Source organism: Eptatretus burgeri, chromosome 14 (assembly GCF_056783735.1).
Source record: "Eptatretus burgeri isolate ZD-2024b chromosome 14, Ebu_testis_v1, whole genome shotgun sequence".
NCBI lineage: Eukaryota > Metazoa > Chordata > Myxini > Myxiniformes > Myxinidae > Eptatretus > Eptatretus burgeri.
Genome location: NC_140974.1, coordinates 66221645 through 66249332, shown reverse-complemented (window position 1 = coordinate 66249332; position 27688 = coordinate 66221645). Strand labels below are relative to the sequence as shown.

The window sequence follows — 27688 nt, the reverse complement described above, 5'->3', positions numbered from 1 at the left end:
GATCATGACAGTTTGTTATGGCTTCTGTTGTCTTTTAGGTGCTTTTTTTTTTTTTTTTTTTTTTTTTTTTTTTTTTTTTTTTTTGTATACCTTGGTCGAGGCTCGTATGAGAGCTAACACACAACTCACAGCAAGGAGGCATGAGACAAGAGGGGCGGGAGTGGAAGGGACAAAACATTGGGGAACAGACACAGGTGAACTGTGGAAGGGAGAGGGATGGGGATGGGACGGGGAACATGGCGAGGGGAAGATGGACATTAAAGGGACTTTCAGGAAGGAAAGCAGGAGAATTGAAGGAAGTGGGCTTGGGTGGATTATCGGGGGTAGAAAAGATCGAGGATTTGGATGGGGGAAGACTTTAGTTGAATGTGGTAAATATTGTTAAATGCTCGTCAGGTGGAAACCATCAAGGTTTCTTTTTATCACCCCCTTCTCACCCTCCTAATTTACTCTGCCCCTCCTCACTTCCTGGAAACCCTCAAGGCTTGATGTGGGTTTTATATTCAGCTTTTTAAATCCTGACGGTAGTCTAAACGTTTGTACTATGTTTATGTTGATGTATGTGTACATAATAAATATCTTTCGGGAATTGCCCCGGCTTACGGATGGAGACGTTTCACAACCAAGCCGGTTGTTTACTTCACATATGTGAATTACGTGTCCATCAGTTTGTTTATAAGCCAGGCAAAAACCAGAGGCCAATGAACCCTCAGAACTTTGTGGAGCGAAAAAGATGGTGGTGATTTCTGGGTGGCTGGATGGAAAGGTCTGGCCTGGCTAATGGGTGGAGTGATGCTGGAGGAGAGAGATGAAGGCGTGGCCTGTAGAATGAGTGGTGCTTATGACTCGGACACAGCACAAACTCAGCTTGTTATATATACAGTCATCCCCCATTTATCGCGGGGGTTACGTTCCAAACCCGCCCGCGGTAAGTGAAAATCCGCGATGAATGGATGCCTCCCCAAAAAATGCCTATTTTTTTATAAATACGATTGGGTTTGATTTCTATATTGTGAATGTTAAACGCTGGGCGATGTATAAACACGATTGGGTTTGATAGGCTCCTGATGTTAGCTTCGTCCTTCTTGATGTAGCGTATGGTCGATTCATTCAAACCATAATGGCGTCCAACTGCAGCAAATCTTTTTTCTTCCTGAAGCATATCGAGCACCTTCACCTTCTCCTGGAGCGTCAGGACCTTCCTGTGGCGCTTCGGTTCCTTACCAGAAGCCTTAGAAGGTGCAGGGCGTTTGGGCGGCATCGTAGGGCTTGGAGAAAAAAACGTAGAAAATATTCGAAATTCACTAGTGAAACTTTGTCTCGTGCGTGTGTGACTGGTCGAGCGCCACGCTTTATAATTTATATTTTATATATTATTACGGCGATGTACCGGGGGAATCCGCAGAAAAAATTAGTTACGTTCCAAGGGAAAACCCGCGATGAACCGGGGGAGCGATAGGTGAACCGCGATATAGCGGGGGATGACTGTATATAAATATAATGTGTGTCATGTCCAGGGGGTTTAACGCCGACCTGAATGGATGGCCAAACTTCTCCCTTGGAGGCCTACAGCCAAGACTTGGAGATTAATGTGTGGGGAAAACGGTTAAGTGCTGCACCAGAACAGCACAAATACACACACAAGCAAATTGAATTAACTGAATAATTGAATAACAATTATCAAATATGGACAATGACAATAATTCAAATTGTTATGATAAATGGAAAACGTGAGGTAAATTAAATCTAACTGAGGTGCCTCCACGCAGACTTAAACATAGACGAGCGTAAAATTAACCAAAGAAAAATCCCTCCTTTGTCCCGGCACTTAGCTGTGTGCCAGAGATGGTCTTGAGGGAGCTTTGAATTGAGGCGCTTCATAGACGCGCCCAACAAAAAGGTGCCAAACCGCCTTCTCGCCATGGGAAGAAGGTACGTCAGGCAATTTGTGAGCGGTAATTAACACCAAGGCTCAGAGGCCACCATGCAGCTTCATTTCGCAAGCGAATATACTGACCGTTCCTCTCTTGCACCCGCTCGGGTCACAACGCTGGCCCACCCGACGAGACGATTTCTTTAGTCCCTGTGATCAGGCCATGAGGCGCGTTCTCGTTCCCTCCTCAGTTGCGTACACACTTCACGGTTCAGCTGAACCGTCAACGGCCAACATCCTGCTCAGCACGCAAGCCAATTCACACAGTACAAACACGAGAATTGTACATCCTTTGTCGTGCCGAGAGCAAAAGCGAGATTCTCTTGACTGTGCATTCCTTCGTTATCACTCTGCAACGACCCCTTTCCTCTATGCCTCTCAAGTCACACCAATTAAGCCTCTGCCTCTGGGGCATGGCCTGCTCGCACGAAACCTGGCAAGGCGGGGCCTCTGCCCCCTCGGCACGATTTCCTTATGTTATTGTAGTTTTGGTGATAAAAACGTAGGGAAAAGTCGCAGGGGGCAATTACATACTGGGGAAGTTATCCTTAATCCCAACTTAATTAACAATGCACCATCCCCCGTGTGGTGAATCGTAACTCAATCTCAGTCTCCCTACTTGGTTACATCGAGATGTCTCCGACATGTCCATGAGCCAAACAACTCTACACAATCTTATTAGTAGAGGATAAATGGGGCTTCCAAGGCAGACATTCAAATGAATGGGGGAAAAGGGAAAAACTTACCGACTCAAGGCGCAAAAGCCCAAAATAGGAGACTGATTTCCTCCTCCTCCCATACAAGCAAATGTAAAATTGAGACTTTCTGATTAAAGTACTTCTTTCCTTTCATATTTTCATTCCATTCAAAGAGCGAACCAACGAATAGTTGTACATGTTCTACTTTGGGGAATAACTTAATTTTCCTATTCCATTCATCACCATCGAGTATATTCACAAAGAATACTTTGGAACTTAGTTCTTGGTTTAAGTATTTTTGTTGAGCAGAAATGAAATGATAAACTTCTCTTTATGTTTTTATTTGACCACCTCCTGAGCCACATATCATTTTGAGATTGCAGTAAATTGTTTTTCCATTGTTCAATTGATGACCATAAAAGTTTTCAGTCCATTCAAGGATATTAATTTTTTTTATTTACATCCTCCAACTTATTTGTAATTAAATTTATCCGCTTATTTGTTTTATCTACTTTTACCCCGGTTATTTCTTCAATAAGACATTTGATATTTCTGACATTCGTTATGTTTTCCATTTAAATACCACGGCTGATTACATCTCCACTCTTTGGTTTGGTTATTGCTTGATTCTATCATCTATAAATCATTAAAAAGACTGCGGTAGCCTGTTAAAATTCCCAACTCAATATTTTAACACTTGTACTAATAACCATCAGGGAGACTATTGATGCCATTCTCTAAAATATATATTTTATCATCAAAAGCTCCTAATGCTTTCTTGTTTATCTCTTCTGTATATAATTGATGTTTATAACTTCTTATTGTATTAATTTTTCTGTACTCTTCCTTCTTTGAGGTTAAACAGTTGTAATGTTTAAAATTTATTGTTTCCTTGATTATATTTTTCTTTATTCCCTTTCGGCCTTAGTTATTTTATAACTTGGTTTCCACAGTTCTTCAGCTAAAGTGTCGGGTCGGTCGAAAAATAAATATAATTTCAAATTTTAGAAATTATATATTTTTATGATTTTTTTTTTTCGGATGTTCCATGGAAAAGACAAGGGTAGGTGGGGGGGGGGGAATTAATATAAATCCTGGACCAGTAGGATCGAAGAAAACATTGAAGATGGAAGACCATTCAAATGCAGGATGCCCATGTTCACTGTATCATCTGATGTGAAAAACAATAAAGAAGGATTAAAACTTATTTTTACAATATAGTCTGGCATGTTTTTCTTAGAGAAACCTGTTGGATCATCAAACAAATGGAAACGATGCTGAGAATTACTGTCCAAGTCGGAGATGTGTGCATGCAAATCGGTGCATAGTGCTGGATATGATTAAAAAATGTCTACTCGGAGTCAACATGCTCAAAATGGTCAATCGGAGCCATAACCAGGTCTTACTTTTGAGCGGGCATCTAATCGTACCGTCTCCCCATTACATCCCCATGACCACATCAAAGGCTGATTTCTGGTCCGTTGAAGGCTGACTATCGGCATCTCGCAGGGAAACTGATATACTTGGCACCGAAATCTTTCAATACGAACAGCGGTATACAACTTTCGACGGAAACAATCGGCACGATCGAGAGTAGCCTGCGAATCATCCCTGCTGCTGCACTGAATTGATGCAATTGTTCAGCCAGAATATTAGTCATCAAGATGTTGCGTGATTAAATCACCAATACAGTCACTCAAATTTATACCACTGATATACTTCTTAACAATCACTTTCGCCCCAGAAACTACAGTCAATCTGAACCACGCTGGCCACTGCTCAGACGCCATGACCAAAGACTACTGCACAGTTTGATTAAAGGTTACTCGGCATTTTGGTGCGCACTTGTTAAATTATATTTTGAAAATAAATGCCGATGTTTACATTTCGGGTTTTGAAACTTTTGCACCTTTGGTGGACAATTTATAAATATAAAAGGCTAAAAATATGCTTTATATTTATATTTCATTTCGGCAAATATACCATCGGCGGATCTGTAAACCAAGTTATAAAATAACTAAGGCCTTAGCTTATCACACCTTTCAATGTTATTATTATCAAGATACGTAAAAGCGTAAGACTTTGATCTTGATCCTAGAAATTCACTCATGACCTTCCCACCCAATTCATCTTTAAACTTTCCAATAACCTTTTTATTCTTTGATGAAAACAACACATCACCTGACATATTTACTTGTGTATGAGGATATGATTGATAATACATCACTTGTCTTAATTTCTAATATAAAACTATCTGTATCCATATATAACAATGAGACATTATCCTTGTACTTTGATTTTAAATGATAATAGTAATAGTCGTATATTAACGACTTTGACAAGTCAAGATTTGATGTTCCTATATAAATAGGGTTATCCATTTCAATACTCTTTTTTTTTTTCAAATGAATAGCACAAAAGTTCTCTGAAAACACCTCCGCTCGTTCAAAACTTGGTCTTTAATTTTGAAGCCTGTTTCCAAGATGTAGCAAGTCTTATGTTTTGTCGATTCCTAACATTTTCCAGTCTTTCCAAATGCAACATTATTCATTAATTTATAAAAGTCTCTCTCAAAATTTGTTTTTGCTTCTGTTCTCCTTTTTGTATTAAAATCAATATACTTCTTTAACCAATGACTGTTTAAATTTTAAAATCCCATGAATTGTCCTCGCTCTCAACCCAGCAGATAAATATTCTCAAGTTCCTTTTATGCAAAACACAACTTTCTTTATCATTTAATGTCGTAAGCAGCTTTTTTTTGGAATTTACCTTTTATTTTCAATGACTGCTGGTAATCACTTAACCATTCTTTTCTTGGACTTTCTTTATCAGGGGCATAAGGTAGGTCTTTATGTTTTTCATTAAGTTCTTCTGGATATTTTAAATCAACCTCAAAATAAAATCCAACTTCAGCTTCATCCAATTCTTTTTGAGAGGAGACAACAATGCCTTGTAAAACTTTTTCATAATGTTTTTCTTTAACCCATTTAAGTTTTCCATAAGGTAAAGATTGAGATATAGCCTACCAATACAAATTGTTAGCATTATAATACATCAGGTAAGAGTTGTCCTCATTCTTATTATAATCAGGAAGATATTTGTTATTTGCTTTAGCATATCTCTTGGAACATACTTGAGATATTCCTCCTCTTTTAGCCTTCTCTATCATTAAAAGCATATCTATATCACTGATTAATTCCAAATTTTGTTTTGTCATTTTTAACATAGCACTCCAGGCCAAACCCCGGGGCTGTGTAATAGTGAATGGGGTCTAATCCATAAGAATTTTTTCTGATGACACTTATAAAAGTTTCAAACAAATCATGATATTCTTTATATTGAACTTCACCCAAACCTTTTTAGCTTGTGTCTTAAAATTTATCAAGATTAACCAAATCACAACTATATAAGAGAAAATGTAAAATGTATCCTTGTAACAGATGTCTCAACTCCTTTCACACAAAAGAATGATTAAATCAACATTCGAGATATTGTAGTAATCATCAATCAACCGTAATTAATTAAACAAAAGCAGGTTCAAATATATCATTCAAAGATTTTAACAAATCTATAAAACATGCGTTTGTGATTTCTGCTGATTTTGAAAGTCTCCTTGAAAAGATAGATACTGTTTCTCCAAATCCAAATAAATAATACACAAATAAATATCAAAAACGTACTCCTTGTGGTTTGTTATATCAAATCATCTGTTGGTGATTAATACAAGTGAGAACTTTATAGAGGAGAAGATGCCTCAGAGGAGTTTGTAAGACTATTGGAAAAAGACTGTATAAGACTAAGAGAAATAATGGTTAAAACCTATAAACCAATATCGTTAACAAAGGGAGAGAAAAAGGAATTTAGAAAGAACAGTATCTGTAATTGTGAGGAGAAAATTGAGGGAGAGGTCAAGGTGAGGGATCACTGCCATCTTACTGGCAAATTTCGAGGTCCAGCTCATTCCCATTGTAATCTTAATTACAAGCCTCCAAACTTTATTCCTGTCTTTCTTCACAACAATGCTCACTATGACGCACATCTATTTATAAATGAACTTTCAAAGACATCTGGAGATATTTCTGCCATTCGAAACACAGATCAAAAATACATCTCATTCACAAAAAACAATTCATACATCCCCCATAACCCATATCAGATTTCTTGACGCATACAAGTTTATGGCAAGTCCATTATCTAACTTAGCATCAAATATTAAAAACTTGCCAAATCTCAAATCAAGAAGAGATTGATCTTTCATCACAAAAGGGAATATATCCGTATTACGATATGGATTCATTTGAGAAGTTTAAAGAAACACAACTTCCTTCAAGGGAAAGTTTCTCTGGCAAGTTGAATAAAACTCGTATTTCCGAGAGAGATAAGACGCAAGCTAAAAAGGTTTGGGAGAAGTTTAATATAAAGAATCTTGGAGAATATCATGATTTGTATCTTAAAACTGATGTATTGTTATTAGCTGATGTGTTTGAAACTTTTAGAACAGTCTGTCATAAATATTCTTATGGATTAGACCCCGGTTACTATTACACAGCCCCGGGTTTGGCTTGGAGTGCTATGTTAAAAATGGAATTGATCAGTGATATAGATATGCTTTTTTTTTTTTTTTTTTTTTTTTGTATACCTTGGTCGAGGCTCATATGAGAGCTAACGCACAACTCACAGCAAGGAGGCATGAGACGAGGGGCGGGAGTGGAAGGGACAAAACAGTGGGGAACAGACACAGGTGAACTGTGGAAGGGATGGGGATGGGACGGGGAACATGGCGAAGAGAAGATGGACATTTCAGGGACTTTCAGGAAGGAAAGCAGGAGAAATGAAGGAAGTTGGCTTGGGTGGATTATCGGGGGTAGAAAAGATCGAGGATTTGGATGGGGGAAGATAAGAGGTGGTGGTGAACAGCTGTTTTGAAAGCCTGGAGGGAAGAATGGGAAAGAATAGAGTGAGGAAGTTTATTCCAAAGGCGGGAAAAAAGAGGAATGAAAGAGTGAAGATGAGCAGTGATTCGTGATTTTTTTTAGTTTTACCAGAAGGGGGTTGTTGGCGGACCTTGAGCGCCCTGTGGAAATGTGGTGGGGACAAATCGCAGAGAGAGCAGGGGGGGCAAGGCTGGAGAGGAGTCGGTAGAAGACAGACCACCGACCAACCTGCGGTGATTGAGTGAGAGGCCCAAAGACTCAGCTTCATTGCGGGAGATGCCGATGATCTTAAATGCCCTGGTTTCGACAGCGTGAAGCAGAGAAAGGTGGGAGGCAGGAGCACCAGCCCAGAGGGGAGAGCAGTACTCCATCAGGCTACGGACAAAAGCTTTGTAAGTGGTCAGGAGCTCAAGAGGGCCGAGGAAGGACTTAGCACGACGGAGGATTCCCAGTCGGCGACTGGCTTTTGAGGCGAGGTTGGAAATGTGACTTTCCCAGGAAAGGTCATGGCAGATAGTGAGACCTCGAAGCTTGAAAGAAAAGACTTCTTCCAGAGGATTGTTGAGAAAGTGGATGGGGGGGGTTTGTAAACGGTCCTTTCGAAGAGACATAGTGAGAGTGTGAGATTTGTCTGGATTGAAAGACGTGTTCCACGTGTTGGACCAGTTTGTGATTTTATCCAGATCTGCAGTGAGCGAAGAAGCTGCTGCTTGCCGGTCTGAGGGATGACAGATGGTACGGCAGAGGGTGGAGTCGTCGGCAAAGAGAAATAGAGGATTTTCCAGAGAGTCCGAGAGATCATTGATGAAAACCAGAAAAAGAACAGGGCCCAGAACGCTACCTTGAGGAACTCCAGCCTGCACAGGAAGAGGGGATGAAAGAACTCCATTTAGGGCCACACGTTGACTGTGACAGGAGAGGAAGTCTGCGAGCCATGAGTGGAGATGGCCTTGAATACCATGGGAAGAGAGTTTGGTGAGTAGGGCAGGGTGCCAGACTGTGTCAAAAGCACGTGATATGTCCAGGGATACGGCTCGGATTTCCTGTCTGGCATTGAGGATCTCCATCCATTGATGGGAGAGCAGAAGCAGCATATCCAGGGTAGAGTGACCTGGTCTGAAACCAAATTGATGATTGGAAATCAAGCCATTGGAGAAGAGGAAGGACTTCATATCTGAAGCGATGATTGATTCCATCACCTTGCTGATGATTGGGAGAAGGCTGATTGGTCTGTAGTTAAAGGGATCTGTTTTTGCACCTTTTTTATGCAGGGCAGTGATGTTAGCAGATTTCCAAGCAGATGGCAGATGACCCTGGGCAAATGAGAGGGTGAATAGAACAGAGAGAGGGTGAGCAAGAGCAGAAGAGCAGGCTTTGAGGACACGTGGGCTGATGCCGTCTGGACCGGTTGCAGAATCTGACTCGAGGTTTGAAAGCAAGCTCTCCACCTTGTCAGGAGAAAAGGATACAGAGTCCAGGGACAGTTGGGTGCGACTGGGTAAAGTGGGTAGAGATAGTGATGGGTTTAGGACACAAGATTTAGCTGCAAACACCGAGTTTAGACATTCAGCTTTATCACGTGTGGAATGATAGAGAAGGCTAAAAGAGGAGGAATATCTCAAGTATGTTCCAAGTGATATGCTAAAGCAAATAATGTTTCTGATTATAATAAAAATGAGGACAACTCTTACCTGATGTATTATGATGCTAACAATTTGTATGGGTGGGCTATGTCTCAATCTTTACCTTATGGAAAACTTAAATGGGTTAAAGAAAAACATTATGAAAGTTTTACAAGACATTGTTGTCTCCTCTCAAAAAGAATTGGATGAAGCTGAAGTTGGATATTATTTTGAGGTTGATTTAAAATATCCAGAAGAACTTCATCACAAACAAAGACCTACCTTATGCCCCTGATAAAGTCCAAGAAAAGAATGGTTAAGTGATTACCAACAGTCATTAAAAAATAAAAGGTAAATCTCCAAAAAAAACTACTTACGACATAAAATGATAAAGAAAGTTATGTTTTGCATCAAAGAAACTTGAGACAATATTTATCTGCTGGGTTGAAAGTGAGGAAAATTCATCGGATTTTAAAATTTAAACAGTCATTGGTTGAAGAAGTATATTGATTTTAATACAAAAAGGAGAACAGAAGCAACAAAAACGGATATCGAGAAGGACTTTTATAAATTAATGAATAATGCTGAATTTGGAAAGACTATGGAAAATGTAAGGAATCGACAAAACATAAGACTTGCTTTTTCTTAGAAACAGGCTTCAAAGTTAATTAATGGACCAAGTTTTGAACGAGCGGAGGTGTTTTCAGAGAACTTTTGTGCTATTCATTTGAAAAACAAGAGTATTGAAATGGATAAACCTATTTATATAGGAACATCAATTCTTGACTTGTCAAAGTCGTTAATGTTTGACTATTACTATAATAATTTAAAATCAAAGTATAAGGATAATGTGTCATTGTTGTATATGGATACAGATAGTTTTATATTAGAAATTAAGACAGGTGTGATGTGATGTGTGTGTATATATATATGATATTGATATATATATATATATATATATATATATATATATATATATATATATATATATATATATATATATATATATATATATATATATATATATATATAATACAAGTAATTATAAGTCAGGTGATGTGTTTTCATCAAAGAATAAAAAGGTTATTGGTAAGTTTAAAGATGAATTCGGTGGGAAGGTCATGAGTGAATTTCTAGGATTGTGATCAGTCTTGCGCTTTTACGTATATTGATAATAACATTGAAAGGTGTGATAAGAAGCTAAAGGGAATAAAGAAAAATACAATCAAGGAAACAAACTTTAAACATTATTACAACTGTTGCACCTCAAAGGAATAGTACAGAAAAATGAATACAATAAGAAGTTTAAAAAACAATTTTATACAGAAGAGATAAACAAGAAAGCATTAGGAGCTTTTGATGATAAAATATATATTTTAGAGAATGAATCAATAGTCTCCCTTATGGTTATTAGTACAAGTGTTAAGATATTGGGTTGGAATTTTAACAGGCTACCGCCATCTTTTTACTGATTTATAAATGATAGAATCAAGCAATAACCAAACCAAAGAGTGGAGATGTAATCAGCCTTGGTATTTAAATGGGAAACATAACGAATGTCAGAAATATCAAATAAGTCTTATTGAAGAAATAACCGGGGTAAAAGTAGATAAAACAAATAAGCGGATAAATTTAATTACAAAATAAGTTGGAGGATGTAAAGAAAAAACATATATCCTTGAATGGACTGAAAACTTTTATGGTTATCAATTGAACAATGGAAAAACAATTTATTGCAATCTCAAAATGATATGTGGCTCAGGAGGTGGTCAAATAAGAACATTAAGAGAAGTTTATCATTTCATTTCTGCTCAACAAAAATACTAAAACCAAGAACTCGGTTCCAAAGTATTCTTTGTGAATATACTCGATGTTGATGAATGTAATCGGAAAATTAAATTATTCCCCAAAGAAGAACATGCACAAATATTCGTTGATTCGCTCTTTGAATGAAAGGAAAGTGCTTTCATTACAAGTCTCAATTTTACATTTGCTTGTCTGTTCGAGGGAGGAAATGAGTCTCCTATTTTGGGCTTTGGGGCTTGAGTCTGTCTCAATTATACATTTGCTTGTATGGGAGGGGGAAGAAATCGGTCTCCTATTTTGGGCTTTTGGGCCTTGAGTCAGAGTTTTCTCCATTCATTTGAATGGCTGTCTCAGAAGCCCCATTGTTCCTACTCCTATTTCTCCTTTGAAATCCCTTCATCTACCCCACAAATAATAATAATAAAAATATATTTAATTACAGTTAACCCTCACCGTCCGCTGGGGTTACGTTCCTCTAAACTTTCGCAAATGGCGAACGGTTTATAACATGCAAGTCGATGAGATATGTTCCATCCTCACAAAATCATAAATATATTGAATAAAAAATAGACATTTAATTGAAAAATAGGAACAATTGAGCAAAATACGATAAAATAAATAGCATTTACCATCAATAAGAAGGCTTTACTGCTTTGAGTACTGTTTGTGAGTAGCCCCGGTCTGTTCTGCTTGAACATAGCCATGATATTGAGGTGGCCGATCGATCTCCAGAAGCGATTCACAAATCCCTCACATCTATTATGTTGTGCTCTTGCCTTTGTGGAGATCTGTTATGTTGATCTTGCCCTAATTTTGTCGTTATGTTTACGGATGTAACAAATCGTGGACTCATTGACGTTGTAGTCTTTCGCAATCACGGTAACATGTGCACCACTCTCAAGTCAATATAACATTTTCACTTTTTCCACTGTCATCACTTTCTCACTTTTTTATTCTGCTCTTCAGCAGATGCACCACTTGATGGATGTTTTGGGCCCATGATTAAATAAACACAATACAAAGTTTTATTACGATGAAAGACTGCACCTCACCAACCACCAAGCAGCCAGAAGACAATGATGCTGGAAGATGCAGAATGTAAATTTTGAAATTGTTATATTTTCCGGCGATATAGTACTGTTATAATTGAACACGTAATGCTAAATGAAGGACAATAATATTCTTATCCAAACATTGAAAGTGTTTTGAAAAAAAACAAAAACTTATGAAATACGAATGAGTTCAGGGTGGGTGGGGTTTATTTTGTCTTCAGTGGGAGGATGTTCCTGGAAGACTCAGAAGTCAAATTTTTATATTTTCCGGCGATACAGTGCAGTTATAATTTAACACGTAATGCAAAATGAAGGAAAATATTGTTATCCAAACATTGAAAACCTAAGGAGTTTGAGGTGGGAGGAAATCATTTTTTTCCGCGGATACACGCGAGTATCGGTGTGAACGGAGAGAAAGGGTGTCTAAAAGGTAAGTGCAGATACGCAAAATCGTGGAGTGCGTGCATATTTATATTTATATATATATATATATATATATATATATATATATATATATATATATATATATATATATATATATATATATATATATATATATATATATATATATATATATACATACATACATACATATACGCACCAACCTAAATATCTTAGTCAAGATTGCCATTATGGGAAAATGGTCAAACCGATGATATGTTTGAGCAATGGTTCCTTTGTTTTGCTCAAGACAGATGTTCCCATTGAAATTGACCACTCTGAGTGTGTGGACTCACACGTTGAGTAATCCTTCCCATGAGCACCATGGGGCTTGACAGAGTGATGGTCAGTGAGCGTGACCAGGACACAAACACTCCCTATAGCTTGCCCTATAAAAGGCCTCCCCAAAATGTGGACTGGTGCCAAATGTCAACATGCCACAGATGTCACAAATCTTGAGGGAGCGCGCCATTGGCATGCTGAATGCTGGGACGTCAGTACGGGCCGTTGCAGCACACTTCAATGTCCACCACTCCACCATTAGCCGCCTGAGAACGCGCCTCAGAGACTGGAAGCACCGTGAACCGCCCACATGCCCGGCGACCACGTGTGACCACCGCCGGTCAGGATCGTCACATGAGGCTGCAACATCTCCGGGATCGACTCCGACCGGCCACGAGGACTGCCGATGAGACTGTCGGGCTGCATAACAGGCGCAGGCGATAATCTGGTGATGTCCATGCGCCGGAGATGCACCGCTCTGCGCGACGCCAACGGTGGACACACCCGCTACTGACTGTGTGAACTCTGACAGTGACACCTCGGTTGTGTCGGCTGTTGTAGCGCAAAGACTGTCGCCAGAATTCTCAAGGAGCTCTTTGAAATTTAATGCTCAATTGTCATGGATTCTATAACCAAATTGTTGTGAAGATTTAGTAATAATGAGTTTGAGGTAAAATAGTAACAATCGCTTGGTGCGTTTATATTTTTGTTCAGTGTGTGTGTGTATATGTATATGTATATGTATATGTATATGTATGTATGTATGTATGTATATATATATATATATATATATATATATATATATTAAGGTGTCTTTCTTTCTTTGCGTTTTCATGAGTTTGTATAGAAACGGTTTCAGATCTTCATGTTTTTTGTTGTTGGTGTCCCCCCCTCCCCTCTTTACCTTAATTAAGTTTGTATAATTGTACATCTGAGCCATAGTTTCCGATCCAAGATAATTTTGAAGGTAAGCACAGCAAGGAAATTTACTTTGCAGCATTGTTTGCTCAAATCATAATCGTCATATCGATACATGTGAAAACCTTAATGTATTGATTGTAAAAGTTTAATGTCTGAACAAAATGCAGCTTGTTTGCATTTAATAGAAAACAAAAGAATTTTCGAACTTTTTTGGGTGGATGGCCCTCAGCATCCTCAACACTCCTTCAAGGATTGTGATCTGGTTGATTTTCCTCTTTTTTTATTTTATTTTTTTATTTATTTATTTTTAGGTGAAGGCTCACTGACATCCCATTTATTTATTTTATTTTCCATTGGATGCAGGTTTTAAAGAACTCTGATTTTTTTCCTTTGAGTAATGCACAACTTTTCATGTAATTTGTTTTATATTCATTTATGGATCTACATAATTGGACTATCCCAACCCAGGCCCAATAACTTCGTTCTCACCTATGATAATTGATCATGAAGTTCGCAGCTGAACCGGAGTTGAGTGGGCTTTTTATTTATTTTTGTAAACATAGTTGAGACTTGTGGAAGAGCTAGTACTAGTACACTGAACAGGTCAGGACAAAAGGAACAGCAGAGAGAGAAGAAGCACTAACAGCAGAGCCGCAGTCCAAGACAGGTAGGTGGACAAACTGTGTGTGGGGAGAAATGGGGGGCAGGAGAGGATGAATGGAGTGGACAAAATGGATGTAGAAGGAAACACTCAGAGGGGAAAGCTGAACATTTGAAAGTAGAGATTGGGGAAAAGTGGGGGGTGGGTGGTTTACAAGGTAGAAAAGATCATGGTTTTGGATTGAGCATTATCTGAGATGGTGTTGGAACAGCCGTCTTGAAGACCTGGAGGGAAGAATGAGATTGAAGATTATATGAAAGATGGATCCACAGGTGGGGGAAAAAAGAGGAACAAATGAGTGGAGGTGAGCATTGATTCTGGATTTGGGTTGTTTTACCAGAAGGGGGTTGATTGTGGACTATGTGAGCCCTGCAGAAACCTGGTGGTTGGGGGGATGCATGTAAAGAGCAGAGGGGGCAAGACCAGAAAGGAGGTGGTAGAAGAGAGACCACCCACCTGTTTGCAATGATGAAGTGATGGCCCATAGACTTGGCTTCGTTGTGAGAGATTCACATAATATTAAAGGCCTTTGTTTCCACGGCACCAACCTTGGTGAGATGTGGGGTAGGGGAGCCAGTCTAGAGGGGAGAGCAGTATTCCATCAAGCTGTGGATAAGAGTTCAGGTGTGCCAAGGAAGGACTTTGTATGATGGAGGATGCCCAGTTGGTGGCTGGCTTTGGAGTCCAACTGTGAAATGTGGTTTTTCCCAAGAAAGATAATGGCAGATGGTGAGATCCATGAGTTTGAATGACTGAACTTCCTCAACAGGATTGTTAAAAAGTCGATGGTAGGGTTTGCCATATCGTCCTTTTGGAGAGAGATCGTGGGAGTGAGATTTGTCAGGATTGAAAGACATCTTAAGTGTTTGACCAGCTTGTGATTTTTTTTTTTTTTTTTTTTTGGAGGTCTAAATGGAGGAAGGAGGCTGTAGCCTACCTGTCTGAAAGATGAGGGATGTCACGGCACTGCATAGTCATCAACAAATAGATAGAGGCTTTTCCAGTCAGAAATCAACGATGAAGATCAGGAATTGGACTGGGCCCAGAACACTGCCTTCGGGCACTCCATCCTTGACAGGGAGAGAAAATTAAAGGATTCCGTTGAGTGCCACATGTTGGCTGCAAAATTAGAGGAAGTCAGTAAGCCATGTGGTGAGTTGGTCTTGAATAGGGGTATAAGTGATTGAAACTAAAAAGGCCAAAAAAAAATTTTGATGGAATGATGAGGCCACTGATATAATGATCCCTATTTGTGTTTATTTTATGCCAATGGATTTGTTTATTGTTTCCAGCTGGGTCCTGGCCTGTTCAACCTGCCAGGACCTCCCATTCCTGGTTCTGGTAAAGAGCTGCCAAGTCGGTTTGGCAAGAAAGGAGCTCTTAATTTAGATGAGGTATGTTAGCAATAGCTACACATCTTGAGATGCTCAATATTCTGTCCTTTCATGGTGGCTGATACCTGAGTGTTTGTCTCATATGTCCAGATAAGCTTGAGACCTGCCCAGTCCTTCTTGTTGTCCCGTAACCAAACATCAAAGCTGCAGCCACAGATACCTACTATGATGCCACCGAGTGCACAGCCCCCACCTACCCAGATGCCACCATCACAGGTATCACATGCAACTACCTGTCTTTTACCTGTCTGTCTTGACTCTACTTGTTGACTCTAAATGTTAACCTCCCTCTTGCATATCAGGCCCCATCACTTGGCCTCAAATCTGCTCCACCGCCAATCCAGGAAAAGCCGCCAAAAAAGGAGAAAAAGGTGCCAACGAGAGAGGAACTTCTCAAAATGACGGTAAATCATTGTCCATGTCTGATTTCAATTTTTTTTAATAGGTGTCAAGATTCATGGAAGAACGAATAATATGACTATATATATATATATATATATATATATATATCTAGATATATATATATATATATATATATATATATATATATATATATATATATATATATATATATATATATATATATATATATATATATATATATATATATATATATATATATATATATATATATATATATATATATATATATATATATATATATATATATATATATATCTATATATATATCTATATGTGTATATATATGTCTATATATCTATATGTCTATATATATATATATATATATATATATATATGTATATATATATACACCACTCTAATGTTTGTATCATGGTGCTGTCAGGATGGCCTGATTGAGGAACTATACGGTGATGGCAGTGTGGAGGCTGCAACAACTGGATTGAAGGAATTACCTGCACCACGGCCCTTGCTCCCCGAGCTGCTGGCCCATATATTGGCTAGCAGTCTCGAGCGGCCTGATGAGGAGAGAGAGCGTGCTTGCGTCCTTCTGGAAACCTTGCAAAAGGACGAGGTCATCAATGGAGAACTCTTTGTGAAGGTTGGAATTGTCATGTGTTGCATTGTCATGTTTTGTGTATTTGGAACATACATTTGCATTCAATACTAATTTGTGATCCATCTCATTGACACAATGTCTTTATTTCTTTGGTAGGCCTTTTCGGTACTTCTGGACCGCTGTGGGGAGTTGGAGAGCACCGTTCCGCAGGTGAAGTCGTGTGCAGCGCAGCTTGCAGCCAGGGCTGTGGCCAGTGGTCTGGTGGGCCTGGCAGAGGTGGCTGGCCCCTTAAACAATGGGCAGCACTTTCCACTCCTCCTGCTATGCCTGCAGCAACTGGCTCGTTTGCGTGATCCTGACTGGCTCGCAGACACCTTCCAGGCATCTCGAATCAACATGACCAAGATGCTGCCTGGTAGGGAGTCCAGCAGACGGGAGCTTTGTGGTGTCTGGGGGTAGTAGAACTGTTGTGTTTTTATATTAAATGCTGTATCAGCGACACAGCCATGCCCAGCAAAATGATAGCTACCTGGCAGCCAAGTTGCTATATGCAAGATGAAGATGAAAAATTCTCTCCCTTTTTGTGTATTTTTCTTATGTCTCACAGCCTCAGGCATATTTTTTTATTCACTTTATTTTTTTTGATATATACGACATGCTTCAGAATGAGCTAATTTAATGTTTTCATTTTTTTTTTAATTATGTCTGTCAATTGCTCTTTGACATTCCATTAGAGTGTGACCAGTCTGCGGAGCGTATGGTGGAGATATTGGAAGAAAAGGGCCTAGCATTCCTTTTTCCTCTACTACATGTGGAACGGGAGCTAAGTCGCCACCTACAGTCTGACCCTTCACCCCCTGCTTTCTATAAGTGGGTCAAAGAGAATGTATCTGCACGACTGCACGGTGATCGAGCCTTCATAAACATCCTTGTCACTTGGTCAGTATACGACTCATCACCGCTCCCCTTCCACCTGTCTGACTCTTCCCCCACTTTTCTTGTACCTCCTGTTGCCACCTCTACCTTAAATATGAGGTCCTTTAAATGTAATAAAGGAGGTTAATGAATGTTTTTTGTAGTTACTACTTTGCTATCTTGCATGGAGGATGGTGCATCTGGGGGCTTCATGCGTTTAATAAGCCTGGTGTTGGCTTAGTGGTGAGGGTGGCTGGCTTAGGTTCTTAGGGTCCTGCGTTTGAGCCCTGTTGGCTGCTGAATTAACACCATTTTTCTGGAAGAGAGGCATAGCCGTGCTTCCAAGAAATCATAGCTACCTGGCAGCCAAGCTGCCATACGCAAGAACAGAACACTTTTCATACATTTTATTTTGTTTGACTACTGATGTACCGAAATGCTGAACTCCTCACTGGTAACAAATCATGAATTATGAAATATATCTAGGATTCGATCTTAAATAGATGCTATTACAAAGGAGTTATTTTTGGGGTACCAGTAGCCTTATGGGCTAATGTTGCGTGCATATATATATATATATATATATATATATATATATATATATATATATATATATATATATATATATATATATATATATATGAAGACCACAAGGGGAAAACCAGAGATATCACGTTTTATAAATTTCAGGGTTATTGCACCTGCCAATAGTTGGCAACATAAGGTTTCCTCTCACAATATTACTTTTACAAATAACCAGGGGTGTCACATAATTTATATGGTATAAAGTTTAGCCGTGCAATGAAAAAACAAGTGTTAAGGCTGAACAAGTATAAACCCAGAGTTGTCAGTACTTTACTCCTTACCTGGTTATCTCCCTTTCATTCATGTTAACTGTTCCACCATAATATTCAGAGTTGAGAAACTAAAAAATGAAAGGTTGTAAAACTTTCACAGCATAAACTCTGAGCACTACAATGGCCTATTTGGTTATATCATGGGCTCCGTAGGTGGTGCATATCGTGGTTCAAGCCTGGTCAAACCTTTATTGTGACTTTTATGGGACCCATGCCATGGCTTAATGGTTAGCGCGTCTGAGTACCCATCCTCATTCGATGTACCCACCGCCCAATCAACCTGCTTAGGTATATGAGGTGACCGGCTATCGCGGGGGTGATTTTCCCTTGGTTTCCTCCCGGTTTTCCATCATATTAAGTGGTACGGAGTAAGAAATGGAGAATCTGTCGTCATATAAGCGAAATACCCTTGAGTATGGCATTGAACACCAATCAAACAAAAAACAATGACCGTTTAATGTTGAAAAAAATAATCTGTGATCACCAAAGTCATGTAATGTATGCTAATGACCAACAAGCATGAATTTGCTTCACATCCTGGGTTAAAATTGCATGGCAATTATTAAACAAGGGAATAACCAGTGATGTCAGTTTGCAACATTGATTCGTTCTTTGCTCTTAAATTAAATAACACAGAAGCTTGGCAAATGCTCCATGCTGAATTTGATCGGCCAATGATCACTCTTCCTTTTACTGGAAAAGAAATCTATATGACAGTTATTAAACAGTCCACCAAAGTCTTGAAACTTTGTTTTTCAGTTTCTTCAAAATTGACTTATCCTGACATCTCTGGTTTTCTCCTTGTGGTCTTCATATATATATATATATATATATATATATATATATATATATATATATATATATATATATATATATATATATATATATATATTTCATAACGCAAATGCAGTTTAATGCATAGCATATCATGTGTCGACAGACTAATCATTTGTTACTATGCCGCAAACTGTTCCAGCAATTTTTAGTTGACATGTACTGTGAGATAGAAATAGAACGATTACATTTTCTCAGACGGGAACAGAAAGCTCGAAGAGCGGACAGCTACTAAAACTTCAGACGCTATATTTAATAACGACTGTGATCCACGGAATGTGGGGCAAAGAACCGTGTTACCACCAACATTCACAGGCGGTCCGCGCTATATCCACGAGCGCACCAAAGATGGCATTGCATATGTGCAGAAGTATGGCAGACCAGATCTGTTCATAACCTCTACTACTAATCCGAAATGGTCAGAAATTACAGAAAATCTTCTTCCGAAACAAACAGCATCAGACCGGCCAGATATCATCTGTCATGTTTTTCATTTGAAATTGAAGAAACTGATGGATCTGTTGAAGAATGGAGCTTTTGGTGACTTGCTGGCATGGCTGTATTCTATCGAATTCCAGAAAAGAGGGCTCCCTCATGTGTACATACTACTCTGGCTGTCCCCAGGAAGCAAAATCAGACCCGACTATATTGATCAAGTCATATCTGCGGAAATACCATGTTCGGATTCGGAACTTCAACTGCACGAACTGGTGAAATGCAACATGATCCATGGACCATGCGGCCCTTTCAACAGAAACAGTCCATGTATGAAGAACGGACCCTGCTCAAAAATGTTCCCGAAGGATTTTATGGAAGCGATGGAACAAGGGCAAGATAGCTATCGCAATCACCAAGATTGTAAATGGACAGCATATTGAGCACATTTTAGACAATCGGGTTGTACCTCACAACCCTTGGCTTTTAAAACAAATGAAATGCCGCACAAACGTTGAAATTTGTACTTTAGTCAAAAGTATGAAATATGTGCTGAAGTATGTAAACAAGGGAAGTGACCAAGCGATCTTCACTATTGAAGGTGGACAAAATAATAATGAAATGCAACAATATCAAGAAGCCAGGTTCGTGGGTGCCATGGAAGCTGCTCACCGAATCTTGGGCTTCCCGATTCATGAACACTATCCACCAGTGATGCAGCTGCCTTTCTACCTGGATAATGGCCAGTGAGTGTACTTTGACAATAGCGATGCTGATGCCCGTGCCAGAGTGGGACCACCAAAGACAACTCTGACAGAATTCTTCACCATTTGCCATACGGATGAGTTTGTGTAAACGCTCACTTATCACGAAGTTACAGAGTATTACACACGGGATTCTTGCAACAAAAAGTGGAATCGACACGAGGGGTACTCCAAAACCACAATTCCCTGGTTTATTCAGAAGCCCTGCTATCGGTAGAGTTTACACGGTCAATCCAAAACAGAGTGCTATTTTATTTCGCATGCTGCTTCACCAGGAACATGGTCTGACATCGTTCGAAGATCTCAGGAGTCTTGAAGGTGTAATCCTACCCACTTTTTGAGAGGCATGTCTGGCGAAGGGACTTGCAGAGGATGACAACCATCTACATAATGCCTTGCGAGAGGCAACTATTGGACAGAGCCTGCAAAGTCTTCAGAAATTATTCATTGTCCTGTTGATTTTTGGTGAACCAAGTAACCCACTCGTACTCTGGAATGATCATAAAGCTGCGTTAGCAGAGGATTTTTTTCCATCGCCATAGCGTTAATGTTGACGACGACTGCGCAGGGGAAATGTACAATCTTTGCTTGATGGTAATAGAAGACCACATCCTTGCACAAGGAGGTCCAACTCTGGATAACTACAACCTTGCTGTCATTGACCTACAACGGCCGCAAACCACGCACAGGAGTACGTTCGGTATGCGAATTTTGACGTATGTGAACAAAACCAGTCCATCAACAACCACGAGCATCAGCTGACGGCAAATCAGAGAGAAATGTATGCACTATTTCTCGACAAAGTAAAAAAACACACAGCGCTGCGGTATCACCTTTGTTGACGCTCCTGGAGGGACAGGTAAAACGTTCCTCTTGAATTTAATTCTCGCAAAGATCAGATCGAATGGCCATATCGCTGTTGCTACAGCATTGAGTGGTATAGCCGCAACTTTGACAGGGTGACGTGGGGCAAAGGAATGGGGACTAACAGAGCTACCTACATTCCACCTTCAAAGTACCCCTGAATGCTCACAAACAAGATGCACCAACCTGCTCGATGAGGAAGAAAAAAAAAAAAGGGACGCCAATTGTTAGAGTGATGAACGAAGCCAAAGCAATTATTGTGGACGAGGCTCCGATGACACACAGGACCGTGTATGAAGCGATCGATAGGACCCTTCAGGATATTTGTGGAAATTCAAAACCATTTGGTGCCATCCCGGTAATGTTCTGTGGAGACTTCTGCCAAATACTACCCGTTGCGAAGCAAGGAACACGTGCAAACATAGTCTATGCGACCGCCGTTATGGCACAACGTTGCAACATACCGACTGCATGACAACATATGAGCACAGCTTACAAACGACCCCACCGCTGCTAATTACGCCGACCTCCTCATGAACATTGGAGACGGTAACTACCCTGTTGAAAATATACCGGACACCATCACTTTACCACGAGGGATCCACCAGCACGAAACTCCATCCAAATTAATCGAGGAAATCCATGTCGCATTAACAGGACATGCTCCAAATGACGACTGGTTGTGAGAACGAGCGATACTCGCACCTCTAAATGAAACGGTGGATGCTGTCAACTCTACTGTCATTGACCGCTTCCCAGGAGAAGTCAAGATATATAATGCAATCAACACGACACTCACTCCGGAGGAAGCGGTGCACTTTCCCGTTGAATTTCTGAATTCCATTGAAATATCAGGGATACCACCACACAAACTTAAGCTGAAAGTGGGCTGCCCAGTTATTGTTCTACGTTCATTGGATCCACCAAATATCATGAATGGCACCTGCTGTGCAGTCTACCGAATGAGCCCAAATGTGATTGAAGTAATCCTGATTAATGGACCGGCAGCAGGAAAACGTGCATTCATTCCAAGGATACCACTTGTACCATCCGACAGTGACCTGCCATTCCAGTTCCGTAGATTACAATTTCTCTTACGACCTTGCTTTGTCACGACAATAAACAAAGCACAGGGACAGACGTTCAGCATAATCGATATAGATCTGCATTCGCCTGTTTTCTCACACGGAATGTTGTATGTTGCGGCATTAAGAGTTTGATCAAGATCAAAGCTGCACGTCCATGCCCCAGACAAGAAAACAGGAACGTTGTTTTTAAAAATGTGCTGCAGTTGATGACCGAAGAGACCCGTTCGTAACAAAATTGACTCCACAGAAACTGTGAGTAACCGACATATGCTTTCATTTATGAATTACCCGTCAAAGACGGGTACTTTGCTTGTATGTATATGTATATGTATATGTATATGTATATGTATATGTATATGTATATGTATATGTATATATATATATATATATATATATATATATATATATATATATATATATATATATATATATATATATATATATATATATATATATATATATATACACACACACACACACACTACTGGTCAAAAGTTTTAGAACACCCCCATATTTCAGTTTTTACTGAAATTTAAGCAGTTCAAGTCCAGTGAATAACCTGAAATGGTACAAAAGCTAAGTGGTAAACTGCCAGAGGTTGAAAAAAAAAGAAGTTTAGGTTACCAAAAACTGAAAAATAATGTAAATTTCAGAGTTGTTAAAGGCCCTTTTCAAGGAACAAGTAATGGGTTAGCAACTGCAGCAATGGAATAAATTAAGCCTTGATAGTTGATGCAAACAATTCCTTCACGTGTCCCAACTTTTGTCGATTAGTTTCAAACCCTCTGTCTGTATAAAAGCAGTGTTGGAACAGACTGTGTTGCTGCACCCTCTTTAGCATTATTTGGAAAATATTGCACTGCAAGAAGTAGTGTATTGCTGTCATAATGGCAAGAAAAAGACTATTAACAAATGAAGACAGAGCATTATAACCCTTAAAAGTGTAGGTCTTTCCTTTGGAGAAATTGCAAAGCAAGCCAAGGTGTCAGTGAGTACAGTTTCCTACACCATCAAAAGGCACTTGGAAGCTGGAGAAAACTCTGACAGGAAGAGGTCTGGCAGACCCAAAGCCACAACACAATCAGAAGACAAGTTTCTGCGTCAACAGCTTGCGTGATAGGTGGCTCACAGGACAGCAGCTTCAAGCACAGCTTAACACTGGTCGAAGTAAGGAAGTCAGTTTCATCTGTGAAGAGAAGACTTCAAGCTGCAGGTTTGACAGGTTGAGTCGCAATAAGAAAGCCATTGCTAAGATGGCAAAATAAGAGAGTCTTGCCTGGGCCGTGAAGCACCGTCAGTGGACGACTGAAAACTGGAAGAAGGTCTTATGGACCGATGAATCAAAATTTGAAATCTTCGGTTCATCACGCAGGGTTTTTGTATGCCGTCGAGTAGGCGAAAGGATGGTTCCTCAGTGTGTGACACCAACTGTCAAACATGGAGGAGGAAGCGTGATTATCTGGAGCTCTTTTTCTGGAACCAAAGTCGGCGACTTGCACAGAGTGACGGGCAACCTGAACCAAAATGGGTGAGCACAGCATTTTTGCAGTGCCATGCAATACCCCCTGGTCTACACCTCGTTGGTCAGGGGTTCATTCTACAGCAAGATAGCGACCCAAAACATACCTCCAGGCTATGTCAGAACTACCGAGGAAGAAAAGAACAAGATGGTAGGATTCAAATCATGGAATGGCCAGCACAGTCTCCAGACTTAAACCCCATTGAGCTGGCTTGGGATGAACTGGACAGAAGGGTGAAAGCAAAGCAACCTACTGTACAAGTGCAACACATTTGTGGCAACTTCTGCAACAGTATTGGGAAGAACTTTCCAAACAATATTTGATTTCCATTGGAGAAAGAATGCCACGAGTATTTTCAGCTGTTATATCTGCAAAAGGTGGCTACTTTGAGTCAAAATTTTAGATTAAATTTTGTTCAACAAAACGATTCCATGATTTCTTTTTTTTATCTGCAATTGTTTATTTGTTCTATGCTATAATTCCAGAGTACATTGAAGTATTAAATTGCTAAAATTTCAGTAAAAACGAGAAAAATGGGGTGTTCTTCAACTTTTGACTGGTGGTGTATATTACACACACACTACATGGCCAAAAGTATGTGGACACCTGCTCGTCCAACATCTCATTCAAATCAATGGCATTAATATGGAGTTGGTCCCCCCCCCCCTTTGCTGCTCTTACGGCCTCCACTCTTCTGGGAAGGCTTTCCACGAGATGTTGGAACATTGCTGCAGGGATTTGCTTCCATTCAGCAACAAGAGCATTCGTGAGGTTGGGCACTGATGTGGAGTGCTTCGGTCTGCCTCGCAGTCTGCTTACCAATTAATCCCATCGGTGTTCGATGGGGTTGAGGTCAGGGCTTTGTGCAGGCCAGTCAAGTTCTTCCACACCAATCTCGACAAACCATTTCTGTGTGTACCTCACTTTGTGCACAGGGGCATTGTCATGCTGAAACGAGAAAGGGCCTTCCTCAAACTGTTACCACAAAGTCGGAAGCACAGAATCGTCTGGAATGTCGAGGCTCGTATGTGAGCAAACATAAAATGCACAGCAAGGGGGGCATGATACAAGAGGGGTGGGAGTGGGAAGGACAAAACGGTGGGGGACAGAGACATGAGGTGATCTGTGGAAGGGAGAGGGTTGGGGTGGGGAACATGGGGTATACAAGATTGACATTATAGGGGCTTCGAGGAAGGAAAGCGGGGAATTTGAAGGAGGTGGGTTTGGGGTGGATTAACGGGGGTAGAAAAGATAGAGGTTTTGGATGGGGGAAGATCGGTGGTGGTGAACAGCTGTTTTGAAGGCCTGGAGGGAAGAGTGTGGGAGTTTATTCCAAAAGCAGGAATAAAGAGTGAAGGTGAGTAGTAATTCGTGATTTTGGTAGTTTTACCAGAAGGGGTTGTTGGCGGATCTTGAGTGCCTTGTGGAAATATGGTGGGGACATATCGCATACAGAGCAGGGAGGGCAAGACCATAGAGGAGACGGTAGAAGACAGAAAGACCACCGACCTATTTGCGGTGAGAGGCCCAAAGATGGCCTCATCGCAGGAGATACCAATGATCCTAAATGCCTTCGTTTCCACAGCGTGAAGTGGAGAAAAGTGAGAGGCAAGAGCACGAGCCCAGAGGGGAGAGCAGTACTCCATCACGCTGTGGATGACATCTTTGTATGTGGTTCGGAGCTCAGGTGAGCCGAGGACGGACTTTGCATGATGGAGGATTCTCTGTCGGTGGCTGGCTTTGAAGGCCAGGATGGAAATGTGGCTTTCTCAGGAAAAATCATGGCAGACAGTGAGACCCAGAAGCTTGAATGAAAGGACTTCTTCCAGAGAGTTGTTGAGAAAGGATATGGGGGTGGGAGAGGGGGCAGAGGGGTTCTAAATGGTCCTTTTTGAGAGACATCGTGAGTGTGAGATTTGTCCGGATTGAAAGACATGTTCCACGTGTTGGACCAGTTTGTGATTTTTATCCAGAGAGCGAAGAAGCTGCGGTTTGCTGGTCGGAGAGATGACAAATGGTACGACAGAGGGTGCAGTCATCAGCAAAGAGATAAAGAGGATTTTACAGAGTCAGAGAGATCACTGATAAAACAAGAAAAAGAACAGGGCCCAGAACACCCTCTTGAGGAACTCCAGCCTGGACAGTAAGAGGGGATGAGAGAACTTCATTTCAAGCCACACGTTGGCTGCGACGGGAGAGGAAGTCTGCAAGCCATGAGTGGAGATGGCCTTGGATACCATGGGAAGAGAGTTTGGTGACCAGGGCAGGGTACCAGACCGTGTCAAAAGCATGCGATATGTCTCGGGATATGGCTCTGATTTCATGTCTGGCATTGAGGACCTCCATCCATTGTTGGGAGAGCAGAAATAGCATATCCAGGGTCCACAGTGACCTGGTCTGAAACCAAATTGATGATCGGATATCAAACGATTGGAGAAGAGGAAGGATTTAATGTCTGAAACGATGGATTCCATAACCTTGTTGATAATCAGGAGAAGCTGATTGGTCTGTCGTTGCACGGATCTGTTTTTGCACCTTTTATGCAGGGTGGTAATGTTTGCTCATTTCCAAGTCTATGGAAGATGACCTTGAGCAAATGAGAGGGTGAATAGAACAGAGAGAGGGTGAGCAAGAGCAGAGGAGCAGGTTTTTAGGACACGTGGGCTGATGCTGTCTGGACCGGTTGCATAATCTGAGTCGGGGTTTGACAGCAACCTCTCCACTTTGTCAGAAGAAAACGACAGTCCAGTCCAGGGTGGAATATCTCCAAATTCTCCAAATCTCCTTAATATCTCCAAAAAAACGACATGGCAGTCCAGGGACAGCTGGGTGTGACTGGGTAAGGTGGGCACAGAAAGTGATGGGTTTCGGACACAAGATTTCGATGCAAATACCGAGTTTGGGCATTCAGCCTTTTCACGTACGTGTCAGCAGTGCGGCCATTTGAAGGAAGGGAGGGGATGGAGGGAGAACATACACCAGAAACAGTTTTGATTAGATGCTACCAGGATTTGGAGGGAGAGAGGTTTGGGAGTTCAGACTTGAGATTAGAAAGATGTTATTTTCTGGCTCTCCTGAGGGTGGATACACACTTGGTCCAAGATTTATGGAAGGAACTGAGATTACCCTCAGTTGGGTTTCCTTTCCATGAAGCAAAGGCAAGTTGTTTCAGGACAACTATCTCGCCGCAAGCTTCAGTGTACCATGGGAAGGGTAGAATAACTGAAGACGAGAGGGGATAAATCTGTTATGTGCATGAGGGAGAGCAAGTTTTTTTTTATTTTTTTTTTATTTTTTTGAAAGAATTACCAGGATGATTTGATGTTGGAGAAAGTAGCGATGGGAGACCAGTCTTGAAGTTTGATGGCTGCTTGGAGACCCTGCCAGTCAGCCTGAGTAAAATGCCAGAGTTGACGGCACTGAAGCGGTTCTCTAATAACAGCTGAAGATGTCCACTTTGATAAGCATGTGGTCAGAAGAACCGATTGGAGCGGAGGAACAGCAGATATATTTGGAGAAATTTGTCAATCAGATACAGAAGATATGGAGTGCTGTTGGTTGAGATCTGGGTCGGGAAGTTGACCGATTGAGTCAGTCCCAATGAGTCGCAGAAGTCTTTTGCTGAAGTGCCATGACAGGTGAGAGAGGTACCCACACCCAGCCAACTGGCATGATGACAGTTGAAGTC

The 27688-nt window shown here is 40.5% G+C and overlaps 1 protein-coding gene across 1 annotated transcript in view; it reads left to right on the top strand.

The window, feature by feature from the left end:
- The window catches only part of EIF4G2 (eukaryotic translation initiation factor 4 gamma 2), a 96074-nt gene that overhangs the window by 44046 nt on the left and 24340 nt on the right, over positions 1-27688 (top strand). The window contains exons 14-19 of the mRNA XM_085855327.1: positions 15643-15744; positions 15835-15960; positions 16047-16148; positions 16550-16765; positions 16880-17138; positions 17458-17662. Coding sequence (XP_085711453.1) covers positions 15643-15744; positions 15835-15960; positions 16047-16148; positions 16550-16765; positions 16880-17138; positions 17458-17662 — 1010 coding nt within the window. The remainder of the gene's footprint in view (positions 1-15642; positions 15745-15834; positions 15961-16046; positions 16149-16549; positions 16766-16879; positions 17139-17457; positions 17663-27688) is intronic.